Source organism: Saccostrea echinata, unplaced genomic scaffold (assembly GCF_033153115.1).
Source record: "Saccostrea echinata isolate AGI-Se365-2 ecotype Australia unplaced genomic scaffold, CSIRO_AGI_Sech_v1 ptg000059l, whole genome shotgun sequence".
Taxonomy (NCBI): domain Eukaryota; kingdom Metazoa; phylum Mollusca; class Bivalvia; order Ostreida; family Ostreidae; genus Saccostrea; species Saccostrea echinata.
Genome location: NW_026889808.1, coordinates 1,484,520 through 1,496,785, shown reverse-complemented (window position 1 = coordinate 1,496,785; position 12,266 = coordinate 1,484,520). Strand labels below are relative to the sequence as shown.

The 12,266-nt window shown below is 35.0% G+C and overlaps 1 protein-coding gene across 1 annotated transcript; it reads left to right on the top strand.

Annotated features, from left to right (window-relative positions):
* Window positions 1-4,698: 4,698 nt before the first annotated feature.
* Window positions 4,699-7,099, top strand: LOC133174735 (uncharacterized). The gene has a single exon (XM_061309817.1). The coding sequence runs from the start codon at window positions 4,703-4,705 to the stop codon at window positions 6,335-6,337; it is 1,635 nt and encodes a 544-aa protein (XP_061165801.1). The 5' UTR covers window positions 4,699-4,702; the 3' UTR covers window positions 6,338-7,099.
* The last annotated feature ends 5,167 nt before the right edge of the window (window positions 7,100-12,266 follow it).

Sequence of the window (12,266 nt, the reverse complement as noted above, 5' to 3'; positions counted from 1 at the left end):
ATAAAATAATGAAAATCTTAAAAAAATCTTAAAATGAAAAAAATGGTATCTTTTAAAGAAACAATTACTAGTAACATAAATATAGTCTTATATAGCTTGTATTTCCCATAAATTTGATTTAGAGGAGGTGTACAGTATTACCAGGCATCATTAAATCGCAAAAAAGTTCCTTCAATAATTGGAATTATTAAATTATACAGGGAATGAGAATTAAAGTTCAAAACTATCTTGCGTATGTCCTTTAAACACTGTTAAATTAATTAGCTCTTAAACTGGTCATTCCTTTTAAGAAAGATATACAACTGTACTATCTCACTTCCCTTATCATCGCAGGAATATCTATATGCTGTAATTTTTCCAATTTAACTTTCATAAAAAATCATAAGATGTATTTTTCTTGTTCATAATAATACGAGATTGAGTGTAGATATACATGTAGGCCTACATGATATATATGCTATTTATCAATTAATTTAAAATTTTCACTGATTGTGAACTTGAATAACCTCACGTGTCTTTTAATTGTTAAATTGACTTTTTTGATTGTTTTTTTTTTTTAATGTGGAGTAGGTAAATAAATTTTTTGTTTTAAATTCTTGATATCTTTGAAATGCGACTGATTTAATTTACAGAAAAGTTCTTTATGTAAAAAGTCGTTCATCAAAAGTTTGTTCATCAATACATTTTTTGCCTTTGAAAATTTCCCCGGGAGGGTGTATGTTATCGTATACTGAAAGTGAAAGAAAGTCATAATTGCTAGCGCTCTCGAGCGCTAGCAACTACGTTAGTCTATATTTCTGAAATACGCATGCTCGACTTCACGGTCGGGGATTCTGGGAAAACTACTGCAGATAGACTGTACGATAACAGTTTCGTTTTGTCATACGTCATACAAAAATAGAAATGATCCGAATTTACACTGGCCTTTCCTGTCTGATATGCGCAATATACATTTCGTATATTAGAGACAGTCAATTCCAGTCTAGATCCGGTTTCTGAATTTTTTTATTAAATTTATTGTCTAACCTACACATAAAAGTACAAGAAAAAATTTTGCCATATAATGCCAAGATTTTAGACATCTAGCTTTCCTTACAGTTTTACCACCTTAGTGGATAATTCCGGCAAGCTCGGAAAAAACAACAACAGCAACAATAAAAAAATCTTTTTCAGAGTATGTCGGAAAGACATGGCAATTTAGTGTTTATCATCTGAAAATACATATGATCTGAAGTTTCGTGTTCTGTTGTCTAACCTGCACGTAAATGAACAAAAAGTAACAGTAACTCGGGTCTTATAAAACCAAGACTGTTATTTCTAAAGTTGTAATGAATACATAGCTTTTCTAATCTACCTTCATGGATCTTTCCGGCAAGCTCGGAAAACCGCAGCAACCTCGGATATGTTTTCCGAGCTTGCCGGAAAGGCCCGAAGGTGCTCATTGGTTCTACTGATCGAAATTGAAATTACAGTAAAATACAGAATGCTTAAAGCACAGTTAGGAGTTATGCTTTTTGCCGACGTGAAGCACTCTTAGATTCACCATTCTGAATTGTGAACCCCCCCCCCCCCCACACACACACACAAACTCAACCCTCAGTGCACCAATCTGCCTTCCTGTTAATAAATAATCGATTCAGCAAATTTAACAAATGGTTTGGATATCTTCTTCTGTATTTTATTATGCTACAGCGCTAGCTCACCAATCTTTTTTAAAAGATAAGCTTGTTATATTTAAATACTAATACATTGTAAAATGTGTAATACGCCCTCTGGTAATGAAGAGGCGTGAAGGGTAAATTGCGCCCTCTGGATCCACCGGAAGTCGATCATACACTGTACAATAAAGCCTCGAGAGGTTGTCTCTGGCGAGAGTTATAAGAGTACAACAACGTTAAAGTTACCGTAACAGCAGTTCTTACATCAACTTACTTGTGAATGGAGTAAGTAGTTGGAATAATATCAAGTATTTCTCTTTTTAAAGATGATCTAATTAATGCTTTTAACATTTATAGTTCTATGAAAAGGACGAACATTTAGCTACGTTGCTTGGGCTACCTACCGTATCTTTATTTAGCTACTTATTTTATATTTTAATTAATGTAAGTTTTCACAATTTTGCTTTTTGTTTAAAATAGACAAAAAATCACAAGTATATAATTATAGGGAGTTAAAAAGCATTCCAAGTTAGTTTAAACATTGCTACTTTTGAGTACTTTTAAACATGTTAAACCGGCAGGTCGATTTACCCAAATGGACTCAAATGGACCCAAATAGAACCCAAATGGAAATCAAAATGGACCCAAATGGAAATCAAATGGACCCAAATGGAAACCGAATGGAATATTAAATATACATTATCGTATTATCAAGTTGTTACTTATTTAAATGATGAAAATAATGAACTTATTCATTTCTAATATTGTATTTTGAAATACAAATTAATTTTCTTTAGTATTCTATATATCGGCAAAATTATTGCCCCCCCCCCCCCCCGATTCCTACGGCCATGAAAACTATATAAACTTTAAAATGAAATACTTCAATTTTGTATTTAATGATATGCAAAAGTTATTACAAATAGAAAAAAAAGATTAATTCGTATTTTAAAATACAATATTAGAAATGAAAAATTAAATATTCTCCATTTGCAAGTTCATTATTTCATCATTTTAAACAAACATTCTGAGAGTATTGCATTAGCAATACTAGTCCCCTACCGGCAAGTGTAATCTGGTTCCCCTTAAGAATTGAAAATGTCATATCTCCGTCAAAAATCAATGATGCGGAACGAAATGCAAACTTGATCTATAACTAATCAAGGTAAAGTCACGTACCAAAAATCAGCTCAATATCTGAAAGCGTTCAGAAGAAAATTGCGGAAAACCCTTAAAAATTGAAAAGGCTATAATTCCTTCAAAAATCAATGAAGAGGAACGAAATGCAAACTTGATCTGTAACTCATCAAGATACACTCACATGCCAAAAATCAGCTCAATATCTGCAAGCGTTTAGGAAAAAAGTGCGGAAAACCAAGTGGGACAGACTGACAGACAGACAGAGGGACAGACAGACAGACGGACAGACAGACAGACAGACAGACGGACGGACAGACGGACGGACAGACTCAGAGGAAACCTATAGTCCCCTCCGGTTTCACCGGTAGGGGACTAATAAGTAACAACTTGCGAATACGATGATATATGTTTATTATTCCATTTGGATCCATTTGATTTCCATTTGATTCCATTTGGGTTCCATTTGGGTAAATCGACGCACCCTGTTAAACAGAAGATGTATTATTTTTCCATTGTTTGAGTATCTGTTCATTTGGTCCTACTAAACGGAGAACTCTAGAGAACCCGGCCAAGGTTTATTTGGTCAATTCATATAAATTTTATGCATAATTGAGTTTATTACCTTGTGTGCAGTGAGACATGGATTAGTAATAGTATGATTACTTCATATTGTGCTGAATTATTACCAGTCAATTATCATGTTAACCAGAACTGTCTTTTTTGTTTTTTAATATTCCATTCAAGAAGTAACACGAAGATCACAAATTAACTGTTGTATATAGATAGTTTTTTGACTGACACGATTTTAGCAAGAGTTATATCCCGTTGGTCACCAAATTGGATGTATACAAGCCCGAATTAGTTCATTATTCAACCAAACACAATTTTTCTTACGAATTTATGTTAACACAAGCTTCCTTAAATTTGTAATTTTAGTATTTTAAGAATTTTTGCCCTTATATTTCTGCCATACAAGTTTAAAATTGGTTACTCAAAGAGGAATATTCACTCGTTGGACCTCCAATATGGCGGCCAACGGGCAATAACTCTTGTTAAATTCAGGCTTGTCGAAAACTTATCTATAGCCTATATAGTATTTTGACTGCAATTGTGCTTAAAGAGATACGTCTTCCAGAGTGATTTTTTTCATGAATTGTTTTCAGATCAGTTCACAGTTGAAAGCCAAAGTGCAATTTTCTGCACACCCTGAAAAAAATGCTAATTTAAGGTAAACATGTAAGTATATGACCAGGTACCTAAATAAAGGTACTTCAGGTTAAAAAAAAGCTATGTACTAAGTAATTCAAGCTATGTAGCTAAATCTAATGAATCAGTGGTGGATTTAAGGGGGGTTGCACCCAGCACGCACCCCCTTAGATTGTCAGAGTTAGCGTAAATCATAGTTTCATAGAGGAAGTGTAAAAAAAAAAATGTCTACTCGGTAGGCCTCATTTTTACCCTACTAAATCTCTTGAAACAGGAGCATGGGCCCTTTCCAGGGCTTCACCCTGGAACCACTGGGGGCCTCGGGGTGGCCTCAGACCCCCTCCCTAATTTTTGCACCCCTCCCCAACTTCATTTCCTGGATCCGCCCCTGGCGATTGTGCCAGACCGGATGTAATGTCTAAAATAAGAACAAATTAGTGATGTACATGTATCATGATGAATTGTCCATATTTTATTTAAGCAAACTCTAAACCAGTGTCTATACTTGTATTACTTAATTAAGACATGAAGGATTATATTTCCTATTTATTTTGCCTGAAATCGTAGAAGTACAATTGTATGGATGTCCAGAAATAATTAACATTTGTACAGTACCGGAGTGAGGAATAACAATAGTTCTACTTCTAACTCAGCTGATTTTTTTTTTAACTTTCAGATTCATGTTATGAAACAAGATAATGGCTTCTCCCAGTTCCAGATCTCATGGAGTTATCACCTGTGATCTTTGTGAGAACCCTGCCAAGAAATTTTGTAACAGCTGCCAAGTCAGTTTATGTGCAAAATGTGTCCACAAACATGTCAAGAAATTCAAGTCTCTGACGCATGACATAGTTCCCTTCAAGGATAGAATGACACTTGTTTTGCCCGATTGTGAATTTCATTCTAACCAGAGATGTGAGGCCCAATGTCAGCAGTGTGATGTCCCTGTCTGCATTAAATGCATCATCAATTCCCATAATGGTCACAGTATAACAGACATGTCAAAGTTCTTCATTGAAAAGAAAGAAGAAATCCGTAAGGAAACTCTCGAAATTGAATCCAGTATTTTGCCAATGGTTGAGAAGAAGGCTTCTTTTGCAAGAATTAACATGGCATACAGAACAGAAGACTTCATCGACATGGAAATAGCAATGGTGGAACATAGACAGTTCTGGCATCAAGAAGTCGACATCATCTTCGATAAACTCAGTTCGACAATAAAGTCTATGAAAGATAGATATCGGTGTGTCATGAAATTCCACAAATCACATCTAGAAAACATGATTCCTCAAATAACACAAACAGTTCAACAAAACAAAGAAGTCTTGAAGTCCAAAAAAGTGTCTGATGTCACAAATTATAAATCCCAACTGATGAAATACCAAAACAACTATGATTGTATTGACATCAATGAGCCAATTCCTTCCTTATTAACCAATACTTTTGAAGAGAACGTTCTTCAAAAGAGAGAACTGTATATAGAGCTGGGTGAATACAAGGCTACATTGACACAGGGACCAGAGTTATTTGCCAAAGCCAGAGATATTTCCATCATTTCTACTGAGGATAGAAGTCCATTGAGAGTGGCCTGTGTAGAAGAAGATAAAGCCTGGGTTAGTTACTTAGATAAAACCCTAAGATGTATTGACCAACAGGGGACTGTACACGAGACCCTTACCCCCACGTGTCAAGTAGCTGACTTTTCTGTTACTTCATCAGATGAACTCATTTATATTGATTCTGAAAACAAAACAGTGAACAAAGTCAACCAAGGAAAGACAGAGGTACTGATCACCCTACCAAAAGACTGGACACCTCTATCACTAGGCCGTACAACATCAGAGAACATTCTTGTCAATCTGGAGAAAGACAACCGACATAAAATTGTCTGCTTTCAGGGACAAACAGTTAAACAGGTAATTTATAAAGACAAGAAGAACAGAGAAATCTTTGGACGTGGATGTTCTTCTCTGAGTATGGCTGAGAACGGCAATGGAGACCTCTGTGTTGCTGATTTTAATGCCGGCATTGTGGTTGTGTTGAATAAGGCAGGAAGAGTCCATTTCCGATATGACGGTACACCAGCCATGAGGGAGGAAGAATTCAAACCTGATCATATTGTGACATGCTCCATGTGTCGGATCATTGTGGGGGATTTCATCAACAATGGTTGTCTACACATTCTAAATATGGATGGACAGTTCTTGAGATGTGTGGATAATTTTGGAGTAAATAGCCTCGATGACATCACTGGACTGAGTGTGGACCCTGATGATAGGTTGTGGATAGTAGTGGATTGTGAAGAAGTTAAAGTGATTCAGGTCTTTAGATAGGAATTCCAATGTAGTGAAGGGGATTCAGATCTTTAGACTTTAGATCTTTTAATATAGTAATGAAGTGAAGGTGACCCTGGTCTTTAGACAGGATTTTTATATAGTGAATGTGAGCCAGGTCTTTGGACAGGATTATAGTAAATGAATGTGAGCCAGGTCTTTAGACAGGCTTGTAGTAGGAAGTAAAGGTGATGCTTAATTTACTAGAAGATGAGTTCTTTCTGTGTTTCAAATGTGGTATTATTAATATACATTTCAATTTTCTTTTTTAATTTGTTTTTATCACATTGTTTTCACTTTGCAATATATTTTTTTAATATTTAATTGTACGTGGTAGGTCCAAAAGAAACAGTTGTTACCTGAAATCCCCTAAAATGTAACCTGCAGATAATCCCTTCATCCTGTAAATGATACCAAGTTTTAACCCTTTGTCATGATGATTAAAGATAGTAAGAATTTTCTATAAATGTTTGAATACCTGTGAATGTGACAATTAGATATTGAATAACCCTCATGATTATTTTTCTGCTTTGCAAACTACTGAAGAGTACATGTAATGAAAAAAAATATTATTGAAAAAAAGGTTTGTTTGAGGAATAAAATGTACAGTCAGGTGCATAATACATTAACATTTTATTTTCAAAAATAGGGCAAATGCGTTTTTTGTTTTTTGTTGTTGTTGTTTTTTTTTTTTTTGTCACAATGAGTTACCTCTCTTTGTTTCTGTCCTTCATTAATTTCTTTTTCCCCATCATTGGGAACTCAAACAAGTTATCTTTCCTAAATAGTTTCAATAAAATGAAAAATTGTTTAAGTCATTTTGTGTCATTCTCCCTAACTTCACACCATGTGCTCCACATGTTTTTCCTCGAATCCTCGTGCACCAAAACAAAAACAAAATTAATGTTTTGTTTATTCTAAAGTTTGCTTTATCAAAAAAAAGTGTTTAAGGTGTTTGGAAAAGTGGAGGAAATTGATTAACTTTGTTAAATGATAAAAGCTTTGTTTAATGATGAAGAGTTGACCAAAAAAATGTAATAACTCGAATTAACAAGTGAAATGCTATTTATCTCCACCTCCTTAACAATCCTCCATTGGAGTCTGTGCACTGCATCTTCAATCGGCAATCCTCGGCTGGTTCTGCTACGCTCCATACAAACCTCAGAGAAGCTCCGTGTGCTGCATCTTGTGTTACATTTTGGAATCTCAAAATTGCATATTGGTGGAAAATAATAATAATAATAATAATAATAAAAATCAGACAAAATCTATGACAAATCTATTTGCAGTCACGTGATAAAACAAGAGGTCATTGGGGCACAATGCTCACCTGAGTCACTATGACCCTGCACTGTACTAATTTTTTTTTCAAATATTCATTTGTGAAACTTTGATCACCTATTGTAGCCCCACCCTGGGGGTTACTGTATCACGAATTGAACATACTTGAATCTACACTATCTGGGTATGCTTTCATATCGTTAATCAATATGACTAAAACGTGCTTTTTAAACATTTATTTCTATGTAAAAAAAAGTTGATTGACTATTGTGGCACCACCCTATCTACACTATCTGAGGATACTCCCATTTAATATAACTAATCATGGCCTTGATGTATTTGAGAAGAATGTTAAAGATTTTCCCTATTTATTCCCATGTTAGACTTCACACTCATATAGTTGCCACACCCTACCTTCAGGGGTCATGATTTGAACAAACTTGACACTATCTGAAGATATTTTCATATTTAATATAATGACTAATCAGGGCTTTGCTATTTTTGAGAAAACCTAAACATTCTTTGCAAAACTTTGATTGCCTATTGTTACATCACCCTAACCACCCCCCTCCCCATCCCCCCAAAAATGGTCAGTAAGGATATTGATGACAATATTGTAAAGTGAATGTGATACATTGTATTTTGATAAAAAAAAAATCAGAAATTCTGAGAAACTCCTAACTGTAACTGAATCGTTCGTTATTGGGGAAGATATTAAATGGTGAATTATCTTGGCCATGAGTATATCTGTTAATACTTTTTTGACGCTATATTTAACTTGAATACCTTTCTACCTACAGAGTTCGTATTTTATAATTACGGTTACCTACATCATAGGTGGAGCATGGTTATAGGTAAACACGTTGGGGATCGTCTGTCAAAGGACATGGTCATACGTCAAAAAACTGGTAATTTTCTATCATTTTTACACAATGCATGATTTGACATAATAGCTTCGAGACCTTTAACCTACAAATTCTTTACATGACTGATTTTACTACAGATTGAAAGAGGGTGGGTGGCTGGTGGTGTGTGTGTGTGTGGGGGGGGGGGGGGGTTAGAGAGTGCATGCTAAAGGTTTTCTGCCGACTGGGTAAAAGGGCAATTAAAGTCATACGTTGCGATCACTGATATGACAATGAAAAAGCTCCAGAGGGTTAACATTTATAAACTGAAGTATTTACAGTATTTTTATGCCCCCGTATCGAAGATTCGGGGTATATAGTTTTTGCCCTGTCCGTCCGTCTGTCTAGCTGTCTGTTTGTTTGTCCGCAAAAACTTTAACGTTGCTCATAACTTTTGATTGGTTTGAGCTATGGCTTTCATATTTCACATGTGTATTCCTTGTGACAAGACCTTTCTTTGGATACCACCATTTTTTACGTTTTGACCTTGACCTTGGAGTTTAACGCAGTTTACAAAATCTGACAGAACTTTAACCTTGGCCATAACTTTTGAACGGGTGCTAGGGCTTTCATTCTTCATATATGTAATCCTTGTGATAAGACCTTCCTTTGGATACCAACAACTTTGACCGTTTGACCTTGACCTTGGAGTTTGACCTACTTTTGAAAAACTTTAACATTTACTATAATTCATACTTCACATGTGTAATCCTTGTGAGAAGGCCTTTCTTTGGGCACCATTAATATTTGACCTTGACCTTGATGTTTGACTTACTTTTGAAAAACCTTCCTTTGAATACCAACAGCTTTGACCCTTTGACCTTGACATAGGAGTTTGACCTACTTTTGAAAAACTTTAACATTGGCTATAACTTTTGAACGGTTAATGCTAGGGCTTTCATACTTCACATGTGTAATCCTTGTGACAAGACCAACAACTTTGACTTTGACCTAGGAGTTTGACCTACTTTTGAAAAACTTTAACATTGGCTGTATCTTTTGAACGGTTGGTGCTAGGGCATTCGTTCTTCACATGTGTAGTCCTAGTGACAAGACCTTCCTTTGGATACCAACAACTTTGACCTTGACCTACATGTAGAGTTTGACCTCTTTTTGAAAAATTTAACCTTGGCTATAACTTTGAACAGTTGGTGCTAGGGCTTCTTCACATGTGTATTTCTTTTAAGAAGGCATTTCTTTGGGCACCATTAATTTTTGACCATTTGACCTTGACCTTGATGTTTGACTTACTTTGGAAAACTTTAACCTTTTCCATATCTTTTCAATGGTTGCTGCTAGGGCTTTCATATTTCATAGGTGTATTCCTCGGTACAAGACCTTACTTTGGGTACCAGCATATTTTATTTGCATTTGAGAAAGTTTAACCTTCGCTATAAAATGTCATAGCGGGGCAACAGTGTTTCACAAACACATCTTCTTTTTTTTTTTAAATACCGGTATATTTTTGAGTTGCTACTGACATCAAAGGTCAAGATCAGGTATAATTACATGTCAAGGTCAGGTATTAAGTTATTATGATTATTTGTATAAATATTAAGATGAAATCATTTGATATTAGTATTTACAAGGCTAAGTTTAGAGAAACTATGAAGACAACCCTATGCTCTAAATTCAGTTTTTAAATGAAAGTTAAGTTTCAACATTGATATCAGGCCCGTAGGAAGCAATTTCACCTTGATGAGGCACAACCATACATTTTCAGTTAGGGGGCACTATCAACTACCAAAATTCCTTGACAAGCAAAAAAAAAGTCATCAGACGTTAATTATTATTGAGGGGGCACAAGCAAATAATAGCTATGTTTTCTATAGTATTCTATATATCGGCAAAATTGTTGGGGGAGGGCACCCCCCCCCCCCCCCGGTTCCTACAGCCATGGATATTCATCAAGAACTATAGCATTAGATTCAATTGAAAAAATATTATATGAGGTATGATGCGCTGCTTATTTTATCAGAAATGATTTTTATGCCGTATCATGATATGAAGAAATTTTAACACTGAGAATAGGAAAAGTAATAAATTTATTTTCACAACATAAAATTAAAATATGAAGTGAATATATAAAAATAATATTTTAGTGTCATACCTATTTTATTAAGTTCATATTAGAACACATAATAAAGCGCTGCTCCTTGGGTCAGAATATTACACTATGCTTGTAAGAAAAGAATGAAAGTTTTGAAACATTTTATTCACTCAAGACCCCACCGGAGGCACAAGAGTACAAACATAATACCATTTTTAAACATCTAAAACTAGTCACGCATTTTGTTTATCCATTAGCAAGAGTTATCTTTCTTATTTTTTCCCATTGGATGCTAATAAAAATTCTATATATGGTACACGAAATATTAAAGCATTTGTAAAATGGTTCATTAAAGGATAGAACTCATTCAATTTGCAAGTTACTGTTTCCAATTGGCCTGTCAAAGTCTGCATTACTAAACTCTGGTTAGATTAACTACGAGTAATATTAGGATTTTTTACTTGGAAAGTTATCGCTTTTATCAGAGGGTCGATCCCCCTTAAACAAATATAAAAGTCAAATCGAGGGACCAGACATCTTAATGTGGCTGTTACGTTTCAGCATAATGCAGTTCTTCGTGTATATTTTAACTTAGAAAGTACATACATACATGACTGTATACAATATTGATATAACTCATCGCCTGATTTCACTCAAAGATTAAGGTGAAATTGGTATCAATTCTTGCTGACAATCATTTCAATGTGGCACAGGAACTTGAGTCTAATACTAAATGATATAACCCAGTCGATAGAGACCGGGAGATTCTAAGACTGAGTAAGAGGATCAATTCACTGTACGAATAAGTCAGTCCTGAGACTGAAACTGAGTCAGAAGATCAATTCACTGTACGAATATAGTCAGTTCTTATATTCAGTCAGAAGATCAATTCACTGTACGAATATAGTCAGTCCTGAGTCTGAGTCAGAAAATCAATTCACTGTACGAATAAGTCCGTTTTGAGTCTGAGTTAGCAGATCAATTCATTGTACGAATAAGTCAGTTCTGAGTCTGAGTCAGAAAATCAATTCACTGTACGAATAAGTCAGTTCTGAGTCTGAGTCAGAAAATCAATTCACTGTACGAATAAGTCAGTTTTATGACTCAGAAAATAAATTCACTTCAGAGTTCTGAGTCTGAGACAGAAGATCAATTCACTGTACGAATAAGTCAGTCCTGAGACTGAGTTAGAAAATCAATTCACTGTATGAATAAGTCAGTTCTGAGTCTGAGTCAGAAAATCAATTCACTGTACGAATAAGTCAGTTCTGAGTCTGAGTCACAAAATCAATTCACTGTACGAATAAGTCAGTTCTGAGTCTGAGTCAGAAAATCAATTCACTGTACGAATAAGTCAGTTTTGAGTCTGAGTCAGAAAATCAATTCACTGTACGAATAAGTCTTTCTTTGGGGGGGGGGGGGGGGGATTCTCATTCCTTCCTTGTTCTTTAAAAAATTGTTTGGTTGCTCCCGACCAACTGGCTAAAAGTGGTACGACTCTTAAAACTTATTTTTAACCTTCAGGAAGAAACTTTTTTTTATGCATTATAGAAAACAGACTATAAAAATTTAGCATTGAAATTGAAATTCCCTGAAAAAAATCCCTACCGACCCTTTTTTTCACTCTGAGTCGGGAGAGGACAAAAAAAAGCATTTTAAAGTTGACCTATAATTCACTGAAATACATCAGAAA

Coding starts and splice junctions, on each gene's coding strand:
- LOC133174735 (XM_061309817.1), top strand. CDS start 4,703: ATGGCTTCTCCCAGTTCCAGATCTCATGGAGTTATCACCTGTGATCTT.